Here is a 24,780-nt window from a genome sequence, read left to right as displayed (position 1 = left end):
TGTATTGCTATTTTGCTACGAAACGTCTTGATGTAAAAACTTAAATAACACCATGTTTAACGTCAACGTAGGAGTGGCTTTCCCTTCCCACTGAAAGAATTTAACCACTGAAAACAGTCTAAGAGCAGTGCTGTCCAAGAGAACTTTCTTCAGTGATGGGAATGTTTTATGTCTTTTAAAACAGAAATTCTTTAAGATTCAATAGAAGTTGCTTGGTAGCTGCAGCCACACGTGGTTAGCGGTGACTTGGGTAAGACCTGGGTGTCTTAGAAGGGCAGCCATGTGGAGCCCAGAGAGGCCATCCTAGTTGGGAGGTGACCCCTGGAGTATCAGAGCCAAAAGGGACCTTATCACAAGATTTGTTCACTGAACCAGGGACCAAGATGACATTTACTGCAGAATTGGCCCTGGCCTTGGTTGGGGTCACAGACCCCCAGGGCTGCCAATCCCCCCGCCCCCGTCTCCCTCATTACATAGCAGGTGCCTGTGAACTTCATATCCAAGGGCCACCAGCACGAACGTGCACAAAGCCTCAATGTGTCACAGTTCTGGTAACTTATTTAGAGCAATAACCTAACCAGGGCGGTGGATGGGGCAGCGTGAGTCTAGGAAAATGTTCACAGTGAAAAAGACAGAAAGGACCCTAGTGGACAGAAAGGCTGCCCCTCAGATGTACAGCTTTTGCCCACGCTGGGCGCGGTTGTGTGTGTCAAGTGTCCGGTTGTCTGCAAGTGGACCTCTCCTCCTCCGTAGCTTCCAGTTAATGGATCTTTTTTACTTTCCCATGCTGCCTATCTGACCACGTTTCAGAGTTCCTTCCATGTCGGTGCATGTGGAGCTGCCTCTTTTTTGGGCCCACTTCATCTTCATCCATCGCACCAGGAGTGTCGCATTGATGCAAACAGTAGAAAACTCAAAATTTACATTCGGCCTGTGGTGAAAAGTCGAGTCCCCTCCCTCCTCAGAACCACTGTAGACAAGCCATGGCATTAGAAAATTTTTCCTTTTTTAAAAATGTTTTTTGTGCGTCCTCCCAGAGAGAGTCTGCTTATATAAGCATAAGCATAATTTCTAAATGTTCAGTTTCAATTTTTGGCTAGGTAATCGCGGTACCAAATTTACAAGGGCACATAGAGTTAAAAATTCTCCCTCCCACCCTGCTTTTGAGTCCACCCCCAGTGAATGTTCCCAGTGTCTCCTGTGCATTTCCTTCTGAGATGCTGCACGAATATATTTTTCTTTTTTTGTACAAGTGGTACATACTGTATGCTATGTGTTTTTTTTTTTTCCTCACATGTCATGGAAATAGCTTCCTCACTTCTGTTTTTCTACACACTGATTCTGCCAGGCCTGCTCAGGTGGGTGTGAAGATCTAGTTCAATGTTTGATGGCCCCTACCTCTCCTCTATCATTGCTCCGGCTTCTAGGTTTGAATCTCAGCTCGATCACTTTCTAGCTGTGTGACCTTGAGCAAGTGACTTAACCTCTCTGTGCCTCAGTTTCTTCAAGTGTAAAATAGGCATAATAATAGTACTTCTAGGGTTGTAAGGATTTTCAGATATAGATATATAAGCACACAACGGGGCCTGGCACAGAACAAGCACTGTGTGTCAGTTATCTTTGTATCCCAATGTGAAAGTTTCTCAGCCCACAACTGGTAACTCTAAAGACTGAGGTGAGTCCAAGGTCTTCTGGGTCAGTGCTCTCGGGTCAGGTCCAGGAACCAAATCCCCAGGCAAGCCCCTGAGACCCACAGCTCCACCCCAGCCCTCACCCAACTTGAGGAAACTGTACCTAAAGCAGGCTCACTCCCATGCTGTCTTGTCACCACCTGCTCACTCGACAGCAGCAGTGGAGCATCAGGCTCTACGACTGAGCAGCCCTGGGTTTGATTCCCAGCTCTGCCACTCTGCAGCTGTGTGTTCTTGGGCAAGTGACTTCACTTCTCTGAGTCTCAGTGGCCTCCTTTAAAAACAGGGCTAATGAAGGTACAGACTTCATAGAGGTGTGAAAACTGGGCAAGGTGGGGCATTGGAGAGGCAAAAGAACGTGGTATTAAGAACTTGGCTTCTGGAGCGTGACTGTGCTGAGTTCGAATTCTGCTCACTGCATTCCCCTGGACAAATAACAAACCTCTCACAGCCTCAGTTTCCTCCCATGTGAAACAGGACTAATCATAGCCACTCTCAACTTTCTCACTCCCCCAGAGCCAGAACTCAGACAGCTAACCCCTGAGAAGAACTTCACACAGGCCTGGCGTGGAGCAAGTGGGCAATTAACACAAACACATATTTCTAAGGCGGTTGGGGTAAACCTGCCCCAGGTCTCCTTAAATATTAATTATTCTCATTAGTTGTTAATCATTGAAGGACCCAGCATAGTGCCTGACACATAACAAGTATTGTCCGTTCAGTAAATATTTATTGAATACCTACAGTGTGCCCAGTCCTCTTCCTGATGCTGGCGACACAGCAGTGAACAAAACTGGCAAAGACTCCTGCCTTTGCAGAGCTGACAGTCTAGTGAGTGGAGTGAGAAAGAAGAAAATTAAGAATAAATAAATAAATCATCTAACATGCTAGACTGTGATGAGAGTGATGGAGAAATATAAAACAAGTGGGTAGGGAGTGTTGGGTGCAGTTTTAAGTGACATGGTCAGTGAATGCCTCACGGGGAAGGTGACATTTGAACAAAGTGTTGAAGGAGGTAAGGGGAGATCCATGTGAATACTGAGGGAAGGACCTTCCAGGCAGAAGGAACAGCCTGTGAAAAGGCCCTGAAGCAGGAGCATGCCTGAGTTTAAGGAACAGCCAGGAGAGCAAGGGGTGAGTGGGAGGTGAAGGCAGGGCAGACGGTGCAGGGCCTGCTGGGCCACTGGAGAACTTTGGCTTTTCCTGAGTGAGGCAGGAGCTTGCAAAGGTTTTGGTTTTTGCTTTGTCTTAATTTTCCTTTGTTTAGGGGGTGGGTGGGGAAGGGGGGAGACTGTCATTTGATTGTATAACTTCAAGTCCCTGAGCTATATCATCAGTCTCTTGAAATTTCAACGCACCAACCTTCCATTTCCAAATAGCACAAAGCAAACAATAAGCATCTATTTTCTATTAAAATCTAGTCCTTAAAAGTACAGAAATTCACGCTCCCTCCCACGGACCTGAGAATGCTTTCACGGCCTGCTGATTCCATGCTTGGTGGCAGAGGGGGACGTGGTGGTGTCTGATTTCTTCTGAGTTCTCAAACTCTATGATTAATCAGTGAGACAACTTCCCTCTTTGTCATGAAGAGAGGAGCGATAGCCTTGGGAACACTCCAGAAGGTCCTCCTTCTGAGCAACCTGAGTTTCCTTGAGGTCACCAACCATGCCCTAATAATCTTAGCATCACTGGCACCCAGGGCTGCCCTTGGCCCAGGACTGACACTCTGAGTGTTTGTTGAATGAGTAATCGGGTGACAAAGTGGACCTGCAACACTTGCCGTATCACGGCTCGTGTCACAGAGTGTGCAGAGGAACACATCCAGCCCTGAGGTCTGCTGGTGGGTACCCCCAGCAAGGGGTCCCCCATACCCTACTGCTTCCAGTTCCCACCTGGAAGAAGTGGATATTCTGTCTGGCTCCAGGAAAGCCCCTATTTCCTAGGATCCTGTTTCCACTTCAGGATTCATGTATTAGTCATTGGGCACAGTTCCTGAAGGCCAGCTCAACACTAGGCCCCAGGGGACCCAGTGAGAGGCAAACAAAGCCATCAGGGAGGCGGGGAGAGGGGGGTGGCGCGGGGGGAACTCGTGGAGCTCACAGTCTTCCAGGAAACACAGACCTCTGTTTTAGTTTCCTGCGGCTGCTGTAACAAAGTACAACAAACTGGGTGGCCTGAAACAACAGGAATTTATTCTCTTGCAGTTCAGGCAGCCAGGAGGCCAAAACTAAGATTTCAACAGGGTTGGTTCCTTCTGGAGGCTCCGAAGGAGAAACTGTTCCATGCACCTCTCCTGGCTTCTGGTGGTTGCCAGCAATCCTTGGCGTTCCTTGGATTGTGGCTAATCACTCCAATCCCTGCCTCTGTCTTCATGAGGCCACCTCCCCTTCCTGTGTCTGTGTCTTCTTTTCTGTCTCTTATAAGGACACGTTGGGCTCAGGGCCCATTTAAATCCAGGATGACCTCACCTTGAGATCCTTAATTTAATTACTTCTGCAAGACCCTCATGCCAAATAAGGTCACATTCACAGGTTCAGGCACACGGGCATATATCTTCTGGGGGTCCACCATTCAGCCTGTGATAGCAGGCAAAGTAAGTACTTCCCACGACCGGAGAGCTTGGAGAGAGGATGCATGGTGGGCCCCGAGCGCACAGGCCAAGGGATAGGAGCTTGTCAGGGTGCAGAGATGGGCCATTGGAGCTGCGGCCCTGTGGATGAGGCTCCTAGACAGACCAGGGGTGTGGACCAAGCAAGGCTGAGCTCAGAAGCATGAGGCCCTTGAGGCCTGGTGTGGGTGAAACAGAGAGAGCAGGAGAGAGTGAAGTGGAGCGTGCCCAGGAATGAGACAGACCCAGAGTCAGGGCCCTTCTGAGATTGGCCCCCATGCTTGAGGCAGAGGAGAAGCCAGTTGAAAGACCTTGAGTCAGGAGGGACACGGCATGATTTGCTTTTGCCTGGAAGTTGGAGTGGACGTCTGGCTGGTTTGTCTCAACGGGGGCTCAACATTCCTTGGGAAGATTATGCTGGGCATCAGTGTGGCCAGGCCTGACTCCAGATGAAATAGTTCATCAAAGTATTTTAAAGGCACATGGCTTTTTTGTGGGGGTCATCAGCAGAGGAAGGGTGAGAACTGACCTAGGTGCTCACAGGTGCCTTCTGGGTGCTGTAGGGCTTGGGGGGAGGGGGAATAGACCTGGGGATGATCCAGGGTGGAGCTGGGAGATCAGGGAGAAATTGGCTGTGGGAGGTGATGGGGCTGGACCAGGGGGTGACCAAGGAGGTGGTAGGAAATGACTGGAGATGTATTTTGAAAGGAGATCTACCCATTGGCCCTCCAGAGAGCAGCACTATTGTTGGGTTTTATGGTGACTTCCTGAAATCCAGCACCCAAAGGCAGCTGCTGGCACTGGGGCTGAGACTTGGGGCCACAGGACCTAGCCCAGTCAAGCCTACCTCCTCTGCTTCCCCTCAAGGCCCATCCCGCTGAGTCAGTCCAGTCCTGCCAAGCTAATAGGGGGAGTCAAACCACAGGCCACAAAGAGCCAGGCTCAAACTCTGAGATCACTCTGGCCGAGGCAACGTCTCTCAGCAATGTCCTTCCTGGGTCTAACCTGTCCCGCACATCTCGGGAGCAGGCCTCACATGCAACCCACACCTCCAGAGGGATGTCATGAGTGCTGGGGGAGGAGCTAAAGCATCACACCCGTGAGTTGCTGTGCAACTTTGAACCCAGTGGCTCCCCTTCTTTGAGCCTCAGTCACCTCCTCTGTAAAATGGGGGAGATATCCAGTGGAATTACTCCAGCCAGCACATGGCCTGGCACACAGTAAGGGATAATAAATGTATCTATTTCTATCATGTTTCTGTTATGAATACTGTGTTATTCACCACAACAGTTTAATAATAGCAGCTGGTGTTCACTGAGCAATTACTATCTGCCCAGCACCATTGTAGGCATTTGACACAGAATAGTTCATTTATCCTAGTATAATCATAATGACTTTAGGAAGGGGGTCCTGTTATGATCACCATTTTACAGAAGAGGCGACTGGGTATACAGGGGGAAGGGGCTCACCCTGGGTCCCACAGCTGGTGAGCAGTGCAGGTTATGGAGAAATATGACTGTATCCTACCCCACAACGTGAGATGAACTAGAGGTGGAAAAAAGACAAAGGATAAGAAAAACCATAGAATGGGTTAAAAAAAAACTTTGTGATTTAAGGGTACAAAGGGCCTCCTTAATGAAATGTCGCAGGCACAAACCACAAAATGTATATGTTCTATTACAGTGAAATTTAAAATTTCTTTCCAACGGGACTTCCCTGGTGGTGCAGCGGCTAAGACTCCCCACTCCCAAAGCAGGAGGCCTGGGTTCGATCCCTGGTCAGGGAACTAGATCCCACATGCTGCAGCTAAAAGATCCCTCATGCCACTACTGAAGATCCCGCATGCCGCAACGAAGATCCCAGATGCGGCGGCAACAAAACTCCCGCGTGCCGCAACTAAGACTCAGCACAGCCAAATAAATAAATGAATATTTTTTTAAAGATTTGTTTCCAACGAAGGATAACATGGACAAAGTGAATCGTCACATGACACAGTGGTAGACCACATCTGCAATGTCTAACACTGTATCCACCTCACATGGTCGTTAGGAGAGTTAAACTGTTTAATAACTATAAAGTTCTTAGGTCAGTGCCTGGCACATAGGAAGCTCTGCCTAAACATTATCTATCATTATTGAAACTGACAAGGGTTCAATAACCCAGTGCTATCTAATAGAACTATGCAAGCCCCTACGTGACTTTACATTTTCTAGTAGCCACATTAACATAGTAAAAAGAAACAGGTAAAAATAATTTTAATCATACTTTTTATTTAGCCCAGTATACCCAAATTATTGTCATCTTGACATGTAATCAGTATAGAAACTAATTAACGAGATGCGTTATTTTACATCCTCTTTGCATTCTACTAAGTCTTAGAAATCCAGAATGTATTTTACACTTACAGCACATCTCAATTGGTATTAACCATATTTCAAGTGCTCAATAACCACATGTGGAGAGCGGAGTGTCACATTAGACAGATCATATTGGACGGTGCAGATCTTGACTCTGTGAGGAACACGTGCAAATCGCCAAGAAAAAGAGAGCAACCCGAAGTGCAAAATGGGCGAAGAGTATGAACAGGCAATTTACAGAAGAGGAGAACCTGAAGGCCATCATGCAAATAAGCTACTCAAAGCGATTAGAAATCCGAGAAATGTAAAATAAAGCAACGGTGATGTCACTTGACAGTGAGTCAGAGTGGCGAGAATTAGAAGTTGGGTAATGCCAACGGCTGGTGGAGATGTGGGGACATGGGACCCTCCTGCAAAGCCAGTGGATGTGATGGGGCTACCTAGTCCGGAAGGCCACATAGCAAAGCTGAGTGTGCCCAGAGACCCAGTATCTCCGCATCCAGTACTCTCCCCTAGGGAGATTCTCACCAGGTCCCTGAGGGGGCGTGTCCAAGGCTGTTCATTGTGCTGTGGGGAGGTGGAGGCTGCCTGGTTTCCATCCTTGGGGGACAGAGGAGTAAGATGTGAGGGATGCACCCCCTGAGACACCTAGCAGAAGTTAGAAGAAAAGAGATTCAAGAGATTAGCAATACAGCTGGATCTTCAAAGCAGAATGCAAAACAAACAAACAAGCAGTACAGTACTGAGTGGGTGAAAAAAGTAAAAAACCAAATATAATAGAACACGCATATAAAACAATGCACATTTTCAAGGAAAGACACAAGCAAGGGTGCCTATGAAACCTACTGGAGGGTTGCCGCTGGGGATGGGAGGGGAATAGGGGTATTTTTTTCAGGTATTTATCTTAAAAATTTCAAAGCTATAGAAAACTTACAAGAATAGTAAAATGAGAGACTTCCCTGGTGGTCCAGTGGGTAAGACTCTGAGCTCCCAATGCAGGGGGCCAGGGTTCGATCCCTGGTCAGGGAACTAGATCCCCACATGCACGCCGCAACTAAGAAGTCCTCACATGGCAACAAAAGATTCCCACAGGCTGCAGTGAAGATCCCACATGCTGCAACGAAGACCAGGTGCAACCAAAATAAATTAATTAATTTAAAAAAAAAGAATAGTAAAATGAATACCCATATACCACTCTCCTGGATTCAGTGACAGTTGTTACTATTTTGCCATATTTGCTTTCTCTATCTCCCTATATGTTAATAGGAATGTATACCATCTTATAATATTGTATATAAAATGTTGTATATATATACAATTTTTTTCTGAAACATGTTGACAGTTGCAGGCATCATGAATTTAACACTAAATAATTCAGTGAGTATGTCCTAAGAATAAGAACATTCTCTCGTCTAACCACAGTACAACACTCACACTCAGGAAGTTTAACATGGATATGGTATTATCTATTGGGTTTGCCAAAAATTTCGTTCGTTTTTTTCCATAGATTGGCTCTAGTAGCACTTAGTTGTCTTTAACTTCATTCGAAACAATTTTTTCAGATTGTATTGTGACAGCTGTCATATCAGCGTGCATTAAAAAAAAAATCAAAATTGGTGAATTTTTGTGTAGTAGCCATTTTAATCTCGAAGATGGAAGGAAAGAAAGCAACATTTTCGGCATATTACGCTTCGTTATTTCAAGAAAGGTAAAAACGCAACTGAAACGCAAAAAAAAAGATGTGTGCTGTGTATGGAGAAGATGCTGTGACTGATCGAATGTGTCAAAAGTGGTTTGTGAAGTTTTGTGCAAGAGATTTCTCGCTGGATGTCGCTCCACGGTTGGGTAGACCAGTTGAAGTTGACAGAGGTCAAATCGAGACATTAATTGAGAGCAATCAACGTTATACCAGATAGCAGGCATACTCAAAATATTCAAATCAAGCATTGAAAATCATTTGCACCACCTTGATATTTGGGTTCCATGTAAGTTAAGCGAAAAAAACCTTCTTTTTTTTTTTGGTACACGGGCCTCTCACTGTTGCGGCCTCTCCCGTTGCGGAGCACAGGCTCCGGACGTGCAGGCTCAGCGGCCATGGCTCACGGGCCCAGCCGCTCCGCGGCACGTGGGATCTTCCCGAACCGGGGCACGAATCCGTGTCCCCTGCATCGGCAGGCGGACTCTCAACCACTGGGCCACCAGGGAAGCCCGAAAAAAACCTTCTTGACCTTATTTCTGCATGTGATTCTCTACCGAAAAGTAACAAAAACATTCCATTTTTTAAACAAATTGTGATGGGCGATGAAAAGTGGATACTGTACATTAATGTGGAACAGAAGAGATCCTGGGGCAAGCAAAGTGAACCACCACCAACCACACCAAAGGCCGGTCTTCATCCAAAGAAGGTGATGTTGTGTATATGGTGGGATTGGAAAGGAGTCCTCTATTATGAGCTCATTCCAGACAACCAAATGATTAATTCCAACAAGTACCGCTCCCAAGTAGACCAACTGAAAGCAGCACTCGACAAAAAGCGTCTGGAATTAGTCAACAGAAAACACATAATCTTCCATCAGAATAATGCAAGACTGCATGTCTCTTTGATGACCAGGCAAAAACTGTTACACCTTGGCTGGGAAGTTCTGATTCATCAGCTGTATTCACCAGACATTGCACCTTCAGATTTCCATTTATTTTGGTCTTTACAAAATTCTCTTAATGAGAAAATTTCCATTCCCTTGAAGACTGTAAAAGGCACCTGTAACTGTTCTTTGCTCAAAAAGATAAAGTTTTGGGATGATGGAATTACGAAGTTGCCTTAAAAATGGCAGAAGGTAGTGGAACAAAACTGTGAATACACTGTTCAATAAAGTTCTTGGTGAAAATGAAAAATGTGTCTTTATTTTTAACTTAAAAGACGAAGGAACTTTTTAGCCAACCCCATAATGTCCAGTTAACATTCAAATATCCTAGGTTATCCCTAGAATATGCTTCATTGCTGTTTTACCTTTTTTTTGAAATTTTTATCAAGGACCCAATCAAGGATCAAACATTGATTTTGGTTGTCTTCTCTCTCTCTCACTTTTTTTAAAAATATTTATTTATTTGGCTGCATTGGGTCTTATTTGCGGCACGTGGGATCTTCGGTGCAGCATGAAGGATCTTTCACTGCAGCACACAGGCTTCTCTCTCTAGTTGTGGCACGCGGGCTCTAGAACACATGGGCTCAGTAGTTGTGGCGCTCAGGCTTAGGTGTCCCACAGCATGCGGGATCTTAATTCCCTAATCAGGGATCGAACCCACGTCCCCTGCATTGGAAGGCAGATTCTTAACCACTGGACCACCAGGGAAGTCCCTGTCTTCTCTCCTTCGTCTCCTTCAATCTAGAACTGTTTCCCAGTCATTCATTTGTTTAATTAATGGATTGATTTTGCCTTTCACGACATAGATCTGTTTGAAGAGTCCAGACCATTTTGTTTTTGTTTGTGTTTTTGTTTTATAAAGAATGTCCCTCCATCAGGATGTGTCTGGGTTTTTCCTAGTTATTAGATTCAGGTTAAACACTTTGGGCAGGACCAAGTTCTTTGAAAGTGATGTGTGCCCTTCTCAGTAACACATCACAGCAGGGAACACAGTGAGGACAGCCTGTTCCAGCAGTGGTGAAGTTTTTTGATCACTTGGTTGAGGTGGTGACTGCCAGCTTTCTCCGCTGTGCCTTTTCCAAGGTACCTTTTCGCCATTGAAATTAACAAGTAATCTGTGGGCCGGTTCTCTGAGACTGAATATCCACTTCCCCATTGACAAAGCACTGCCTGAATCAATCATTCATCTGGTGGCTGCACAACGGTGCTTTTCTAACTCAAACTTGCCTTCTGTATGTATTAGCTGGCATTCCAGAACTCTCTCCCTCCATCCCCCAAAAGGGACAGAGGTAGCACTAAAATCTGAGCTCCTCACCAGCTGAGGCTTCCAGCCTCTTGAGCTATAAAATCAAGTAGGAAGGAGACGTCCGGTGTTGCTCTGTGCCCTTGGGCAACCCCTCCCCCCTCCCTGGGCACATCCTCATCAGTCAACAGGTGGATTCAGGTGGATTCTGCTCAGAACTCTGCTGTCCCCATGTCCCACATACTGTCCTCTCCAGGTGTGTAGGAGGCAGCTCAGACGCCAGGCACAAGCAGGGCAGTGGACACAGTCCCACAGAGGGCACTGGCCTAGCCAGAGGCAACCGATCACTCAGTGGGGGTGGCAGAGGTCAGCAGAACAGGAAGAGAAAGACAATAGCTGTGCCTGTTGCCACAGCAGTTTCAGTATTTGCCAGCTGGGTGGGGCCGGCCGGGCAGCCCTCAGCAACTAAGCCCAGGGCCCACTCTCCCCTCTCACTTTGTCCCTCTGCAAGCCCTAGCGAGGCCTGGAAAACGCAGCTGCTCACCCAGGGAACTGCAAAGACCCAATCGTGCATTGAGGTTTGAACAGTTAGAGGTTTCCAAGAACTACAATTCCCAGAACACACAGCGAACTCCTGGTCCGGCCCCAGCTGTCTGAGTGGCTGGCTTGTTCCTAGAACAAGGCAATCTCACCTGTCCTAGGAACTGAGCCTCTCCGCCAGGGCAAGGTGCGTTTGGGTCTTTTTCTTGGACCTGCTCCTGCCGGAGAAATCCCGGTTTCAAGCCAAACCTGGAGATGGTGAGATTACCTAGTTCTTTCATTCACACATGTGTACTGAGACCCTGCTCTGTGCCAGTCTCGGAAGTGGGACGGGAGCAGGGAGGTTGCGGGGAGCGGGAACAGAGATGTAATAGACAGGCTCATGAAAGTCAGCTCCCTGAGGGCAGAGGCTTGGGTTGGCTGGGCACCCTTTGTAATCTAGCACTTAGTATGTGCTCAATAAATATTCGTTGGTCAGCCAGCAAGCGAACAGGCTATCTTGCCCTTGTTTTCCGTTCCATTGCACCCGAAAGGTGCTTTGCTAGCTGCTTTGCTAGTTCCTACGATATTGTACTCTCCTAAAGTGTGCTGTATCGCTCTGTCCGACCTCCAAGCCTTTAAACGCCCTGTTCCCTTTACCAGGAACACATTCAGTCAGCTTATTCGTCAGTGTGTCTGTAGAGATAGGACAGAGCCTGGCACGGAGCAGGGGCACATTAAATATTTGATGAGCGAATGAATGAATGAATGCCCTTGTCCATTGTCCATCCAGGACGCAGGGACACTCGGGACCCTCCCTATTCATCTCAGTCCCCCGCCCGCCCAGAATGAATGCATCTTTTTACCGCCCCGAGGACGGCCGGGCTGGGGCATGTGCAGGCCAGGCAAAGGACTGGATTGGGGGCTGCCCTTGGCCCCCTCCAGGGTCTCCTAAAGGGTCCGTTTTTCTGGACTTTGGGAGTTTGCATCCCCTCCCCGAAACTCAAACTCGGTCACCTGACTCCCACGACCAGCCTCCCGCCCTCTTACCACCCAGGGCACCCCACACGGACACCCAGCCAACAGCACGTGGTCAAGGGGCTCCAGCTTCCCATTGGCCGCTGGCCTCCTTCCTTCCCCGAGATTGGCCCGGCCCCAGCCGCAGCTCCCCCCTCCGCAGCCTTGCGGTGGTACAGCCCGCCGCGGCTTAGGAGGGGCGGGAAGGTCCAACGCCCCGCGGCGCGGGGGAGGTGTCACGAAGAGCAGGGATCCCTCTGGAATGTTTCCTTCGGGTCCCCCGGGGCGGGGCGGCGTGGCTTGGAGCGGATTGGCCGCGAGCGCCGGGCGGCCGCTCCTGATTGACCGGACGCGGGCCCTGGCCCCGCCCCCCGGTCGTGGCTGAGGGAGAGGCCCCGGCCTGAGTTTGCGGAGGGCCGAACCCGGCGCTCACAGGGCGGTAGCGGCGGCGCCGCAGGTGAGTGTCACGCGCGGGCGGGGCGCATCGCGGCCGCTTGGGGGATCCCGGCGCGGACCCGCGGGATGGCGGACCCGCGGGGATCCGGCCGATTCTGCGGTATGGGGCCGGCCCCATGGACGCGGCTGGACGTCTAGGCTGAGCGGGGGGATGCCCGAGGCCCCTTCCCAGAGGGCCGCCTGCCTTCCCGCTGGGGGCAGGGGTAAACGCCTCCCGCCACCGGGATGGGGTCTCCAGCCGCACCTCAGCTCCCTGCACCTCTGGACAGTTCCCATCCCGGCGGGGACAGGCTCAGGATCGGTATTTCTGAGCCCTGCCCGGGCAACTCCCCGAAGCTGGCCCAGTCCCAATCCTCCAGGGCCTAGGGGGACCTTGGGAGGACCGAGGTTCCGAAGATAATAATGAAAAAATCACCCCGGCTAGCGTTTATTGAACACTTCCGTGTCAGGTATTTACCACATATTTATCATTGATTCTCAATACCTCATGGAAGGTGCTGTTACTTCTTTCAGAGCTGAAGCAGCAGACCCAGAGAGGTGGAGTGACTTGCCCAAGGTCCCACAGCGAGTAAGTGGCAGATCTGGGACTCAAACCCATGCCTCAGAGTCCAGAACTGGAGTCTCCACCACTATACGAGATGCCCGGTGGCTCCAAAGCTCAGGTGTTTCTGACCAGCTCCTTCCATTCCACTCCCTCCAGCCAGACACGCCATCTGGGGCACACCTGCTGGTCTTTGCTTTCACCAGCTGCTCAAACAGGAAGCTGTCCCCATGGCCCTTGTGCTCTGAGCTGGAAAAGGCAAGGCCAGAATACCTGGGTCCTGAAAAGAGAGTGACATCTGCGGGAGAGATAGGCAGGGGTCCAGGTTCTGTGCCTCTTGGGCCCCCCTGGTAAGCCTGGGCCCAGGACGGTAGGCGTTCTCCCTGGAAACACCCAGGAGCCGGTTTTTCAAGACTGATTCAGAGGCCCTCCTGCCCTCCTCTCTCAAGCAATACCCTGCTGAAAGAGGAACCTGGGCGTGGTGTCCCCCCGCCAGCTTTTGTGAGCTCCCAGGAACCCCCTTCCCCACTTTTTGCTCCCCTCACTGCAACTCTGTATGGCTGTGAGCTTGTTGAGTTTCAGGCCCTTCCCAGGGAAGAGAGGGTGGGGATGCTGGGATTGTAGCCAACCTGCTCGATGCCCGGGGCTGAAACTCCTTTTCTCCGTACCTGTGTTCAGGTTTGAGGGGAGACTGGGAATGTGGTGGGGAGGTGGCAGTTAGCAGGTCTACAGTGGGCATGTTCTGAGGATAGGGGAACTCAGAGAGTAGTCAGAATGAGGGCATAAGACACATTCATTCATTCTATACATATTTTTTAAGCACCAACTATGTGTCAGGTACTGTTCTTGGCACAGAGGATACAATAGTGAACACAACAAAAATCCCTGCTCTTGGGAAGCTGCCATTCTAATGGGGGGGAAACAGGCAACAAACAAGTTAACAAATAAATAAAGAAAATACTTGCAGAGGGTGATAAATGTTATGAATAGAATATGAAGGAGTGGCATGGTAGAATCTGTGGGCAAAGGGGGAATCTCAGAGGAGGTAACTTTGGAGCCGAGATCTGAATGACAGAAAGAAGCCAGCCTTGTAAAAATCAGGCAGGGGGCACAGCCAAGGCAAAGGCTCTGAGGATGGACCAATCTTGGCATGGTGTGCCTGGGGCAGGAGAGGACCCAAAGCGGTGATTCTGCAGGGGTCTGGGGGTTTCCTCCATCAGGTGGGAAACCGTTGTAAGATTTGAGGCTGGGGAGTGACGCTATCTGGTTTATGTTTTAAAATAGAGACATGAAGTTAAATAACAACCTAAGACTGGAAGACAAGAGTTCTGCCAGGGCAACATGTAATTAAGTTCATGGGCCTGAGTAGTTTGGACCACAGGGCCGGTTCCAACAGGCTGGGGCAAGCTGGGGAGGCTTCCTGGATGAGGTGGCCTAGAGTAGGCCTTGGCAGGCAGAGAGGACCGGGATGTTCCTGGGCAGGGCAAGGGAAGAAGCAATAATGACAATAATAATAACAACTTCCTTAGATTGATGTCAGGCAAAGTGATAATTGAGTTACTTGCATAATCTCTTTGGATTCCCATAAGCACTCTGAGAGACAGGAATTCTGCCTGTTTTTCAGATGAGGAAACTGAGGCCCCATCAAGTGAAGTGACTTCCCCACAGCCACACAGCTGGTAAGTAACAGGGGTGGGAGTTGAACCCACACTACTGTGCTTCTTCTGGCCTGGAAAGCAAATTCATTAATCACCCACTTTCCTCACCACCATTATTACCCTCTCCCGGGTGAGGACACGAAGCCAGCATGAACCAGGGCATCAAGTGTAGGCAGAGTAAGGATGTTGGGAATTGGTGATCAGGATGTAGGGACCCTGGGGAAAGGAGGGAGTTTGAATCTTGGCAACTAACTGAAAGATGATACAGATGGAAATAGTAGTAATTGTCACCAGCATTTATGGAACTCCTATTGTGTGCCAGGAACTGTTCCAAGCACATGTATGATTTCCTTGGAACTCAGAGAGGTTAAGACACTTGCCCAAAGTCACACAGCTAGTAAGTGGCGAATCCAGGTTTCAGATTTATGTTCTTAGCATTCTGCTAAGAGGTATGGGGGGTGGTTGGAGGGGAACCAGAGGAGGTGCTGATGTGGGGGAGTTTTTTTGGGTGTTTTTGATTTTGTTTTGGTAGCATCATTGAGTGTAGTAAAATAACTTGACAGAGCAGTACTGGTTTATTCATTCAGAATTATTTTATTTCTAGTATCTAGAACATATAGCTTGCATTGCAGTTAAAAACAGATTCAGGGGCTTCCCTGGTGGCGCAGTGGTTGAGAGTCTCAGGGGTCACGGGTTCGTGCCCCGGTCTGGGAAGATCCCACATGCCGCGGAGCGGCTAGGCCCGTGAGCCATGGCCGCTGAGCCTGCGCGTCCGGAGCCTGTGCTCCGCAACGGGAGAGGCCACAACAGTGAGAGGCCCGTGTACAGCCAAAAAAAAAAAAAAACAAAAAAAAACAGATTTAGTCCCTGATCGGAGAACTAAGATTCCACAAGCCATGCAGCGTGGCAAAAAAAAAACAAAAAACCAATAAAAAACGCAGTTTTTAAAAATGGGTAAAGACTTAAACAGGCAGTTCACAGAAGGGCAAATCCAAATGGCTAATAAATGTATTAAAAGTCATTTAGCATCGTTGATTAGGAGGGGAGTGAAAAACAAAATGACAATATCTTCGTTGCTAAATGAAGCACTTATTCTGTCCAGAGTTATGCTGGGAAGCAAGGGATGAGGGACTACAGAGTTAGGACTTGTACTTTTGCCAGGGAGACAAGACCCTACTGAGGGCAGATGCTACAGCCTGTGCTTCTGTGGCTCCCCAGAGCTGCAGAGAAGCTGGGCACAGAGACTGGTGGGCTGGTGAATATTAGGATCATTCGTTCATCCATTCCACAAATATTTATTAAGCAGCTGCTATATGCCAGGCACTGTTTTCTGCACTGAGAGGAATGAATAAGACAGGCAGAGTTCCCTGCCCTTTCAGAAAACAGACAATGAACAAGCTAAATGAATGAAATATGTTTTCCACCTGAAAGAGGTGAGAGAGTGAGTTGTGTGGATACCAGAGGGCACAGCCAGTGCAAAGGCCCTGAGGCTGAACTTCGCCTAGTGTGTTGAAGGAACAGGGAGGAGACCCATGTGGCTGGAGGGAATGAGCTGGGGGAAAGTGGGAGGAGATGAGGGCATGCAGGTCATGTGGGCAGATCATTTGGGGCCTGTGGGCCAAGGGGAGGACATTGACTTTTACTCCAGGTGAGGTAGGAGCCCTGGGAGGGGTTGGAGGAGAGGACAGATGTGATATGAGTTATGTTTTACAGTATCACTCTGGCTGCTGGATTGACAAGAGACTGTTGGGGGCAAGGGTGGAAGTTGGGAGACACAGAGAAGGCAACTGCACTGATCTAGGTGAGTGCTGATGGGGCTGGATCAGTGATATTAGAGGGGGTGTTGGAGAACAGATGAATGAATGAATGAGGAGAGGAGGTGTTGGAGAACAGATGAATGAATGAATAAATGAATGAGGATGGTGCAGCCCTGGGGCTCATCTGAATCCAGGACGACCCCCTGGAAGAGGAGCAGAAAGTCCCCTTCACACAGGAAAAGATAATTTGGCATAATTTGATCCTCATCACAACCAGGCGGATGGAACGTCCCCATTTGCAGACCAGGCATCTGAGGCCCAGAGAGATTGAGTCACTTACGGGACAGCGTCACAGTGACGAACTTGGGCTTGGGAATCAGACCTGAGGGTGCAGCCAGCTTCTGTGACTTTGGACATGTGTCTTAAAAATTAAATCTGGACTCTTTCCCAGCCTGCAAGACCCACCCCGCCCCGCCCCGAGTCACCTCTTTTACCTGCCGTCTTCGTGTTCTCCCATTGCTCACTTCACTCCGATCAACCACACTGGTCTCCAGCTGATCTGTGAGTCTGCTCAGAACCCCCCCGACTGCCACCTCACTCAGACCAAAAGCCCAAGTTCTCCCTCTGGCCTACAGGGCCCTGCACAGTCTGCCTGTTACTTCTCTGCCCTCACCTTTTCCTGTTGTCCCCCTTACTCTGATCCAACCACATATGCCTCCTTGCTGTTCCTCAAACATGCCAAGCACATCCCCACCTCAGGGCCTTTGCACTGGCTGTTCTCTCTGCCCGAATGTTCTTGCCTCATATCCTCCTATGGATATTTCTTCCTGTCTTTCAAGTCTCAGATTCATCCTCACCTTCTCAGGGAGGCCCTCCCTGAGCTTGTCTGTAGAACTTGTCTTGTTTTATTGTCTTCATAGCATTCTTAGAAATTATATTAGATATTTACATGTTTGCTTGCTCACTGTATATCTTCTCCTCTGGACTATGCTTCCGCACAGCATGGACAGAGCCCCAGCTAGCTAGCCTTCTGCAGCACTTTAGGCATGAATTAGAAAAATGCCACGCTTCCTCCCATCAGACACATCACCAGACCAGGGTCTGGTGCTTTTGCACAGTGAACAACCAGTGTCACTGCTCATGGTGGCCCTAGTCAGGGACCTTGTTGCTTGTCTTTTTTTTTTCTTTCTTTTTTTTAATAATAGAAGTTTTTAAAATATTGCCAGCATACATTTTGTGCAGTGGTTCAATAATAAGCTTGAGTTATTCAGAGATTTTTTCTCACCTTCATAGGTACATTTGGTAGCACACTTTTATGAAATTATTAATTACAGCTTTGAATTATAGTTTTTTAAATTAATTGATTAATTAATTTATTTTTGGCTGTGTTGGGTCTTCGTTGCTGCGTGTGGGCTTTCTCTAGTTGTGGCGAGCAGGGCCTACTCTTCATTACAGTGTGCAGGCTTCTCATTGTGGGCTCCAGTAGTTATAGCTCATGGGCTCTAGAGCACAGGCTCTGTAGCTGTGGCACACGGGCTTAGCTGCTCCGCGGGATGTGGGATCTTCCCAGCCCAGGGCTCGAATCCATGTCCCCTGCATTGGCAGGCAGATTCTTAACCAATGTGCCACCAGGGAAGTCTGAATTATAATTAATTAAAGATTTTTTTTTTTTTTTTTTGGCTGTGCCATGCAGCTTGCAGGATCTTAGTTCCCCAACCAGGGATTAAACCCAGGCCCGGCAGTGAAAGGGCTGAGTCCTAACCACTGGACTGCCAGGGAATTCCCTAATTAAAGCTTTTTAAAACATATACACACACGTGTATGTATCTCCTTAAACACATACACATATTATATATATACACATACGTATGTATGTGTATTTGTAAACTCTCAGGATTTATCCATATAGGGTTGTTTTCTTCATCCATTAACCATTCATCAGAGGCTCCTTATTTACTCCGGGTAAGGAAATGTGGAACCTTGCTTGTCTTATTGAAGGCAATATCCATACTGGTGCATGGGATATAGTAAGTGCCCAAAACATTTGTTAGAAGGGAGGGAGGGAGAAAGAGAGAAAGAAAGAGAGTAGAGGGTGAGGAAAGAGAAAAGTGTGTCCGTCAGGACAGGTTTTGCTGCAATAACAAACATCTCCAAAATCTTAGTGGCCAAACTCAACAAAGGTTTATTTATTTTTTTTGTTCCTGCTACATGTCCATTGCAGCTCAGCGGGGGGTTCCATTCATTGTCATCACTCAGAGCCTGGCCTGATGAGGCCACCACCACATCAAATGAGGCTGGTCACCCTACTAGGAGAAAGGGACTTCTGGAGGCTCTTGCTCCAGTAATTAAATGCTTCAGCCTAGAAATGTCATGTGTCACTTCCTCTCACAACTCACTGGCCAGTACTGGTCACATGCCTGTCCAGTCACGAGGAGGCCAGTAAGTGCCATCTGCCTACATGCTTTGAAGGGGGGAGTCAGAAATTTTCAGCACACAGCATTAATGACTGACCAGTAGAACAAAAAAGAGAAAATGTAGGCTGTGAGTTTCCATTTTCGCATCTGTTAAATGGGCATAATCACATATTACGGTATATCACATAATCACATCGTGGGGGTGATAATATGGTCCCCATGATGTGGTGTGAGGGTTAAGATACAGAGCAGTTAGCATGGGGTTATGATAGATATTAGCTGATATTATTACTTCTGTGCAAGTGCTGGGACCGGATTTTTTTTTTTTTTTTTGCGGTACGCGGGCCTCTCACTGTTGTGGCCTCTCCCGTTGCGGAGCACAGGCTCCGGACGCGCAGACTCAGCGGCCATGGCTCACGGGCCCAGCCGCTCCGTGGCATGTGGGATCTTCCCGGACCGGGGCACGAACCCGTGTCCCCTGCATCGGCAGGCGGACTCTCAACCACTGCGCCACCAGGGAAGCCCCCGGATTATTTTTTTTTTTTTTTAAGTGAAACAAGTAAAGTGTTTATTAGGAGGAAAAAGAGTACGTGTAAATAGGTACACACGGGCGGACTCAGAGAGAGTCGTGCCTTCGTGGTAGTTTGAATCGCTTATATGGGGCGTTTCTTCTGGGTTTCCTTTGGCCAATCATCTTGCTTTGCCTGGCTCTGAGCTGGGACCGGATTTCGAACTGAGGCCAGTCTGTTCTCTAAATATTTCATTGGACCTGTAGGGGCGAGGCGGCCCGAGGCCACTGCCCAGGCCCTGAGCCCCTTTTCCTGTCCTGCAGATCTCCTGGGCGTGCCCTCTCTTCTCGCTGCTCATGCCGCTGGGACTGGGGCGGCGGAAAAAGGCGCCGCCTCTGGTGGAAAATGAGGAGGCAGAGCCAGGCCGTGGTGGGCTGGGTGTGGGGGAGCCGGGGCCCCTGGGCGGAGGTGGGGCAGGGGCCCCCCAAATGGGCTTGCCCCCCCCCTCCCCCTGCCCTGCGGCCCCGCCTTGTGTTCCACACCCAGCTGGCCCATGGCAGCCCCACTGGCCGCATCGAGGGCTTCACCAACGTCAAGGAGCTGTACGGCAAGATTGCTGAGGCCTTCCGGCTGCCAGCCGCTGAGGTACCCACTAGGGAGCCGGGCACCAGGGTCCCTGATGGTGAGCTAGAGAGAAGCCTGAGCGGGCATCCTGTTTGTGAGCTGTGGCTCAGGTGGCGAAGCTGCAGATACTGAGGCCTTACCCCAGTGAATTATGGGGAACTGGAGGCCAGGGCTGGATGCTGAATTTCATCAGGCATTGGGAGGCCTGTACCCCATTGGTTTGTGGCGAACTGGAGGCCACAGGCGGAGGCGGCATTCCCATCAGGCTTTGAGAGGCCTGTGCCGCAGGGGATTGTGGGGGCAGGTGGCCACAGCTGGATGCTGAGTTCCTATCAGGCATTAGGAGACCTGCAGCCCAATGTATTGTGGGGAACTGGAGATCAGGACTGGATGCGGAATCCCCATCAGGCACTGGGAGGCCTCTGCCCCGGTGGATTGTGAGAATGGATGGCCAGGGCTGGATGCTACATTCCCATCATACATTGAGAGGTTTGCAGCCCAGCGGATTGTGGGGACTGGAGGTCAGGTGCCACATTCACTTCTCCGTGATTCACTGGGAGGTCCCACCCCAAGGACGTTGGGTGCCAAAGGAAGGGAAGCAAGGAAGGTGACAGTGGGACTGAGCAGGAAGTAGATGCAGGGGTCTCAGTAGGCAGGATGGGTATCTGTGCCCCTTCATTCATTCCACAAGCATTTTCTGAGCACCCACTGTGTGCCAGGCTCTGTACCCCGGAAACAGCAGGGAGTTTTTGCTAGGACAGAAACCCAGCCCTAGTGGGGCCCTGCCCTGGCTCTGGGGTGGTCAGACACTGTGATGGGGACCCCCAGGCCTTTCCCAACTCTCCTCGCTTCCCCCTCAGGTGGCGATTAGCAAAGGGCACAGGAAGGAGGCGAGGGTTGAATATCTCCCACCCCTGTAGGTGATGTTCTGCACCCTCAACACCCACAAAGTGGACATGGACAAGCTCCTGGGGGGCCAGATCGGGCTGGAGGACTTCATCTTCGCCCACGTCAAGGGGCAGCGCAAGGAAGTGGAGGTGTTCAAGTCGGAGGAAGCGCTGGGGCTCACCATCACAGACAACGGGGCTGGCTATGCCTTCATCAAGGTGCCTGGGGGTGGGGCGCCCAGAGTCCTGAGGGTAAGGCCTACCCATGGGACCCAACGGCAGAGCCACAGGGGCTGACAGCTCCTTTCCCCACAGCGCATTAAGGAGGGCAGCGTGATTGACCACATCCAGCTCATCAGCGTGGGTGACATGATCGAGGCCATCAACGGACAGAGCCTGCTGGGCTGCCGGCACTACGAGGTGGCCCGGCTGCTCAAGGAGCTGCCCCGAGGCCGCACCTTCACGCTGAAGCTCACAGAGCCCCGAAAGGCCTTTGGTGAGGAGCTGCCTCCTGCAGCCTGGATGGTCCCCTTCACTTGGGTCCTGGTTGCAGTGCCAAGGGCCACCAGCAGGTGGTGCTCAAGCCCAGCGGGTCACAGTGGAAAGGGGGTGGGGGCAGCTCACCCTGCCCTGGGGAGGGGCTGCTGGCTCTCTGCCCAGCCTGGGAGGAGGATGGAGGCGAGGAGGAAGCTGCCCACACACCCAGCTTCCAGGAGCCATTAGCCCAGCCAAGCGCCCCCAACCCTGGCCAGTTCCCCACCCCGCAAGAAGCCAGGCTTGGCTGCCCAGTGCCAGCGCCCCCACTCTTTTGTCTGGCTTCATTAACTCTCAGGAATGGGCCCAAGGCCCCTGGGGTGGTGGTGGGGGACTCTGACACACTTCCCCAGGCAGATAGGGCTGGTCTGTGGCCCAGCAGCTATACCCCCTTGGCCTTGGGGAAAGCAGCTGGGGACCCAGGACCCACCCCGTTCCTGTCCCTCAGGCCCTGGGAAGAGAAGTGGCCCCCTCCAGTCTCCCCTCCAGCCTTTTCCATTCCTAGCCCCTGGCTGCACCTCCTATACCTGTCCCAAGCCTGAGTCAGGAGTCATGCCCTCCTGGGGTCACCTCAGCCTCCAATTCCCCCAAAGCCTACAGAAGCTTGGAGAAGGTGGAGGATTGTCTGAGGCCGGGACGCCTGGGTTCCTGCCCAGAACATGCTGGAATTGGGCTTCTCCAGCCCTCACCCCTTCCCTGTCTCCCACAGACATGATCAGTGTGCGTTCCGGGGGTGGCCGCCCAGGCTCCGGTCCCCAGCTGGGCACTGGCCGAGGGACCCTCCGGCTCCGATCCCGGGGTCCTGCCACAGTAGAGGATCTGGTGAGTTGTTCCAGCTGGGCCCCAGCCCCCCTTCCCTGTGAAATTCATAGGCGGCCGCATCACCTCTTAGTTGAGGGGCTCTGGGCACTGGATGCAAACCCACCTCCCAGCTCTGGGACCTTTCTTGGGCAAGTGGACCTCAGTTTCCTAATCTGTAAAATGGGGATAGTGATACTGACACTTTCACGGTTGTCACGAGGATGAACTGTGTGTTTCTATACCGAAAGTGGTAAAAATTGTACAAGGCACTTAGTAAGTACAATTACAATTATATTCACATTATTATGATGTTGTTGTCCCTCTTCCCGCCCCCCAGCCGTCAGCCTTTGAGGAGAAGGCCATTGAGAAGGTGGATGACCTGCTGGAGAGTTACATGGGCATCAGGGACACAGAGCTGGGTGAGTGGGCGGCGCCTGGGTCTGGGGATGGGTGGAGTTTAGGGGAAGGAGCTTCTAGGTCCTGTGGGGCTGGGTCCACCCTGAGCACCTCTGTCATCTGTGCCTCCATTCTGCTGCCCCCCCCCCCCCCCCCCCAGCGGCCACCATGGTAGAGCTTGGAAAGGACAAAAGGAACCCAGACGAGCTGGCTGAGGCCCTGGATGAACGGCTTGGTGACTTCGCCTTCCCGGATGAGTTTGTCTTTGACGTCTGGGGAGCCATTGGGGATGCCAAGGTTGGCCGCTACTAGGCCTCCCGCTGGACCTTGAGATGACTTGGGCCAGGCCTGGTGGGAGCCTCTGTGGTGGAGACACCATGGGCTGGACCCCAGCGTCCAGCTCGGGCCCAGCTCAGTAGCCCGAAGATGATGCGGAGCGGAAGTGGGGCCCGACCTCTGCCCACCTCCAATCGGTACCACCCCCTCAACAGTTCCCAGCCTGGCTGGGGTCCCCAGCCCCCCACCCCACCCCCGCCCTGTTCCCCACCTACCTCAGCCGGGTCAGGCGCGGGGAGGGACCAGCCAGATTGGGCGGCCACCCCCGCCCCCAGTACTTTCCGCCTCAGCTGCCAAACTGGTCCCTCTATCTCCCTGGGGCCTTGGGTTCTGTTTGGGGGGTCGTGACCTCCCTAGTTTCCTGACGCAGGGCATGCAGAAGGGGGGGTGTCCCCCTCAGCAAACGCAATAATACCCTCCCCCTGCGCCACCTCCGTCCCCCCAGAGGAGCCCCCACTATGGAGTCTGTTACCTCTGCATTTGAAACATGAGTCTGCTGTGAAGCCCCCAGACGCCCTCCCTCTCCTGCCCCCCTGTGTCTCCCTCCGCTCAGCCCCGGACAGAAGGGGGAGGAGGGATGATGGTGGTGGGCTTTCATATCTGAATTTGCCGTCTGGAAGATAAAGAATCTGCTGTTGGACCTGCGTGGCGGCTTCGGGATGGGAGAGGGGGGTGGGCCGGGGCTGGGAAAGAATGCAGCAGCTGAAATCCATCCTCTTTGGGCTCCGAATTGAATTAGGAGCTGGCCCCAGCCGCCCGCCCCCTCCCACCCGTTCCGCCTGAGGAAGCTCTTGGCCGCAAGCCACCAGGCTTCCAGGCAAGGCTGGAGCTTCTCGGCTTGCTGAGGGTGCAAATCTTGCTTCCTCTCGAACAAGGCTCTTGCCACCCCTGGCCTGATGGGAACGGTGGGCGGGAGGCTGTGGGTCCTTGCCTGCTCCAACCCAGGGCCCTGGAGAGCCCCAGGGCCTTGGAGAGCCCCAGGGCCAGGAGGCATGGACAAAGAAAGATGGGGTGGGCTGAAGATGGAGTCTCAGGCCTGCCCCGCTGTGTGTTGATGGAGAGGAACCCCACCCCGAGGCTGGGGGGGGGGGAGTCACGATGCACCCTGACCTCAGCTGACTCTGGACATGGGGGGTCCGCCAGCGCCCGTGGAGCGCCATACTTTGTACCGGATGTGCTTGTTTTGACAACCCGCTTCATCCTTAAGGATTAAGGCAGGGATCAGGGAAGGGCGGGGGTGGGGTGGGGGGTGGCGTCCTGGCCAGACCTGGAGGGAAGGGCAAGGATTGAAGTGGAGGGAAGCAGGCCAGAGGTCCCCACAGGAATGTTTGGGGGCAAGTTGAGAGGGGAGGTCTAAGCCCGCCCGCTCCCCATTTCCAATATGCAGGCAATGGGCCGTGGGAGGGGGCAGTGGGGAGGACCACCTGGATGGGGGCTGGGACGGGTTACTCTGGGCATCGCTGGGCACCTGTGGGCACTTCGTGTGTCTGTGCTAATATACAGTTCTGGTTGTGAAGGGGTGAGGCTGTGTGAGTCTGGGTGTTGAGGAGGTAGGACTGTGTCTCTCAGAGTGTTGGTGGTTTGTGACTGTGTTGAGGGAATGGGGTGTGATGACTGTCTTCGTGTTCCAGGGTGTTTGTGGATGTCACTGGCAGGGCTTCTGTGTGGAGTGTGGCCGTGTGACAGCATGTGTGCCTCTGGGTGTTGCTGTTGCTAGGGTCGGGGGGTGACCGGCTAGATCTCGGGGTGTCCAGGGGGTGCCACTCCTTGTGTCTTGGGTGTATGTGGTG

The 24,780-nt window shown here is 51.3% G+C and overlaps 1 protein-coding gene across 1 annotated transcript; it reads left to right on the top strand.

Moving 5' to 3' along the window:
- The first annotated feature begins 12,420 nt into the window (after positions 1-12,420).
- Positions 12,421-23,630, top strand: GIPC1 (GIPC PDZ domain containing family member 1). The gene is given in 10 exon segments (XM_027084997.1): positions 12,421-12,534; positions 13,047-13,101; positions 14,699-14,753; positions 19,736-19,909; positions 19,911-20,057; positions 20,957-21,142; positions 21,239-21,419; positions 22,167-22,279; positions 22,596-22,677; positions 22,815-23,630. Coding segments are annotated over 7 exon segments (1,002 nt in total). The 5' UTR covers positions 12,421-12,534; positions 13,047-13,101; positions 14,699-14,753; positions 19,736-19,768; the 3' UTR covers positions 22,967-23,630.
- The last annotated feature ends 1,150 nt before the right edge of the window (positions 23,631-24,780 follow it).

Source organism: Aethalodelphis obliquidens, unplaced genomic scaffold (genome assembly GCF_003676395.1).
Source record: "Aethalodelphis obliquidens isolate GAN/ISIS:26980383/991018 unplaced genomic scaffold, ASM367639v1 scaffold53, whole genome shotgun sequence".
NCBI lineage: Eukaryota > Metazoa > Chordata > Mammalia > Artiodactyla > Delphinidae > Aethalodelphis > Aethalodelphis obliquidens.
The sequence above is the reverse complement of the archived record's forward strand: the minus strand, read 5'-3'. Positions and strand labels throughout refer to the sequence as shown.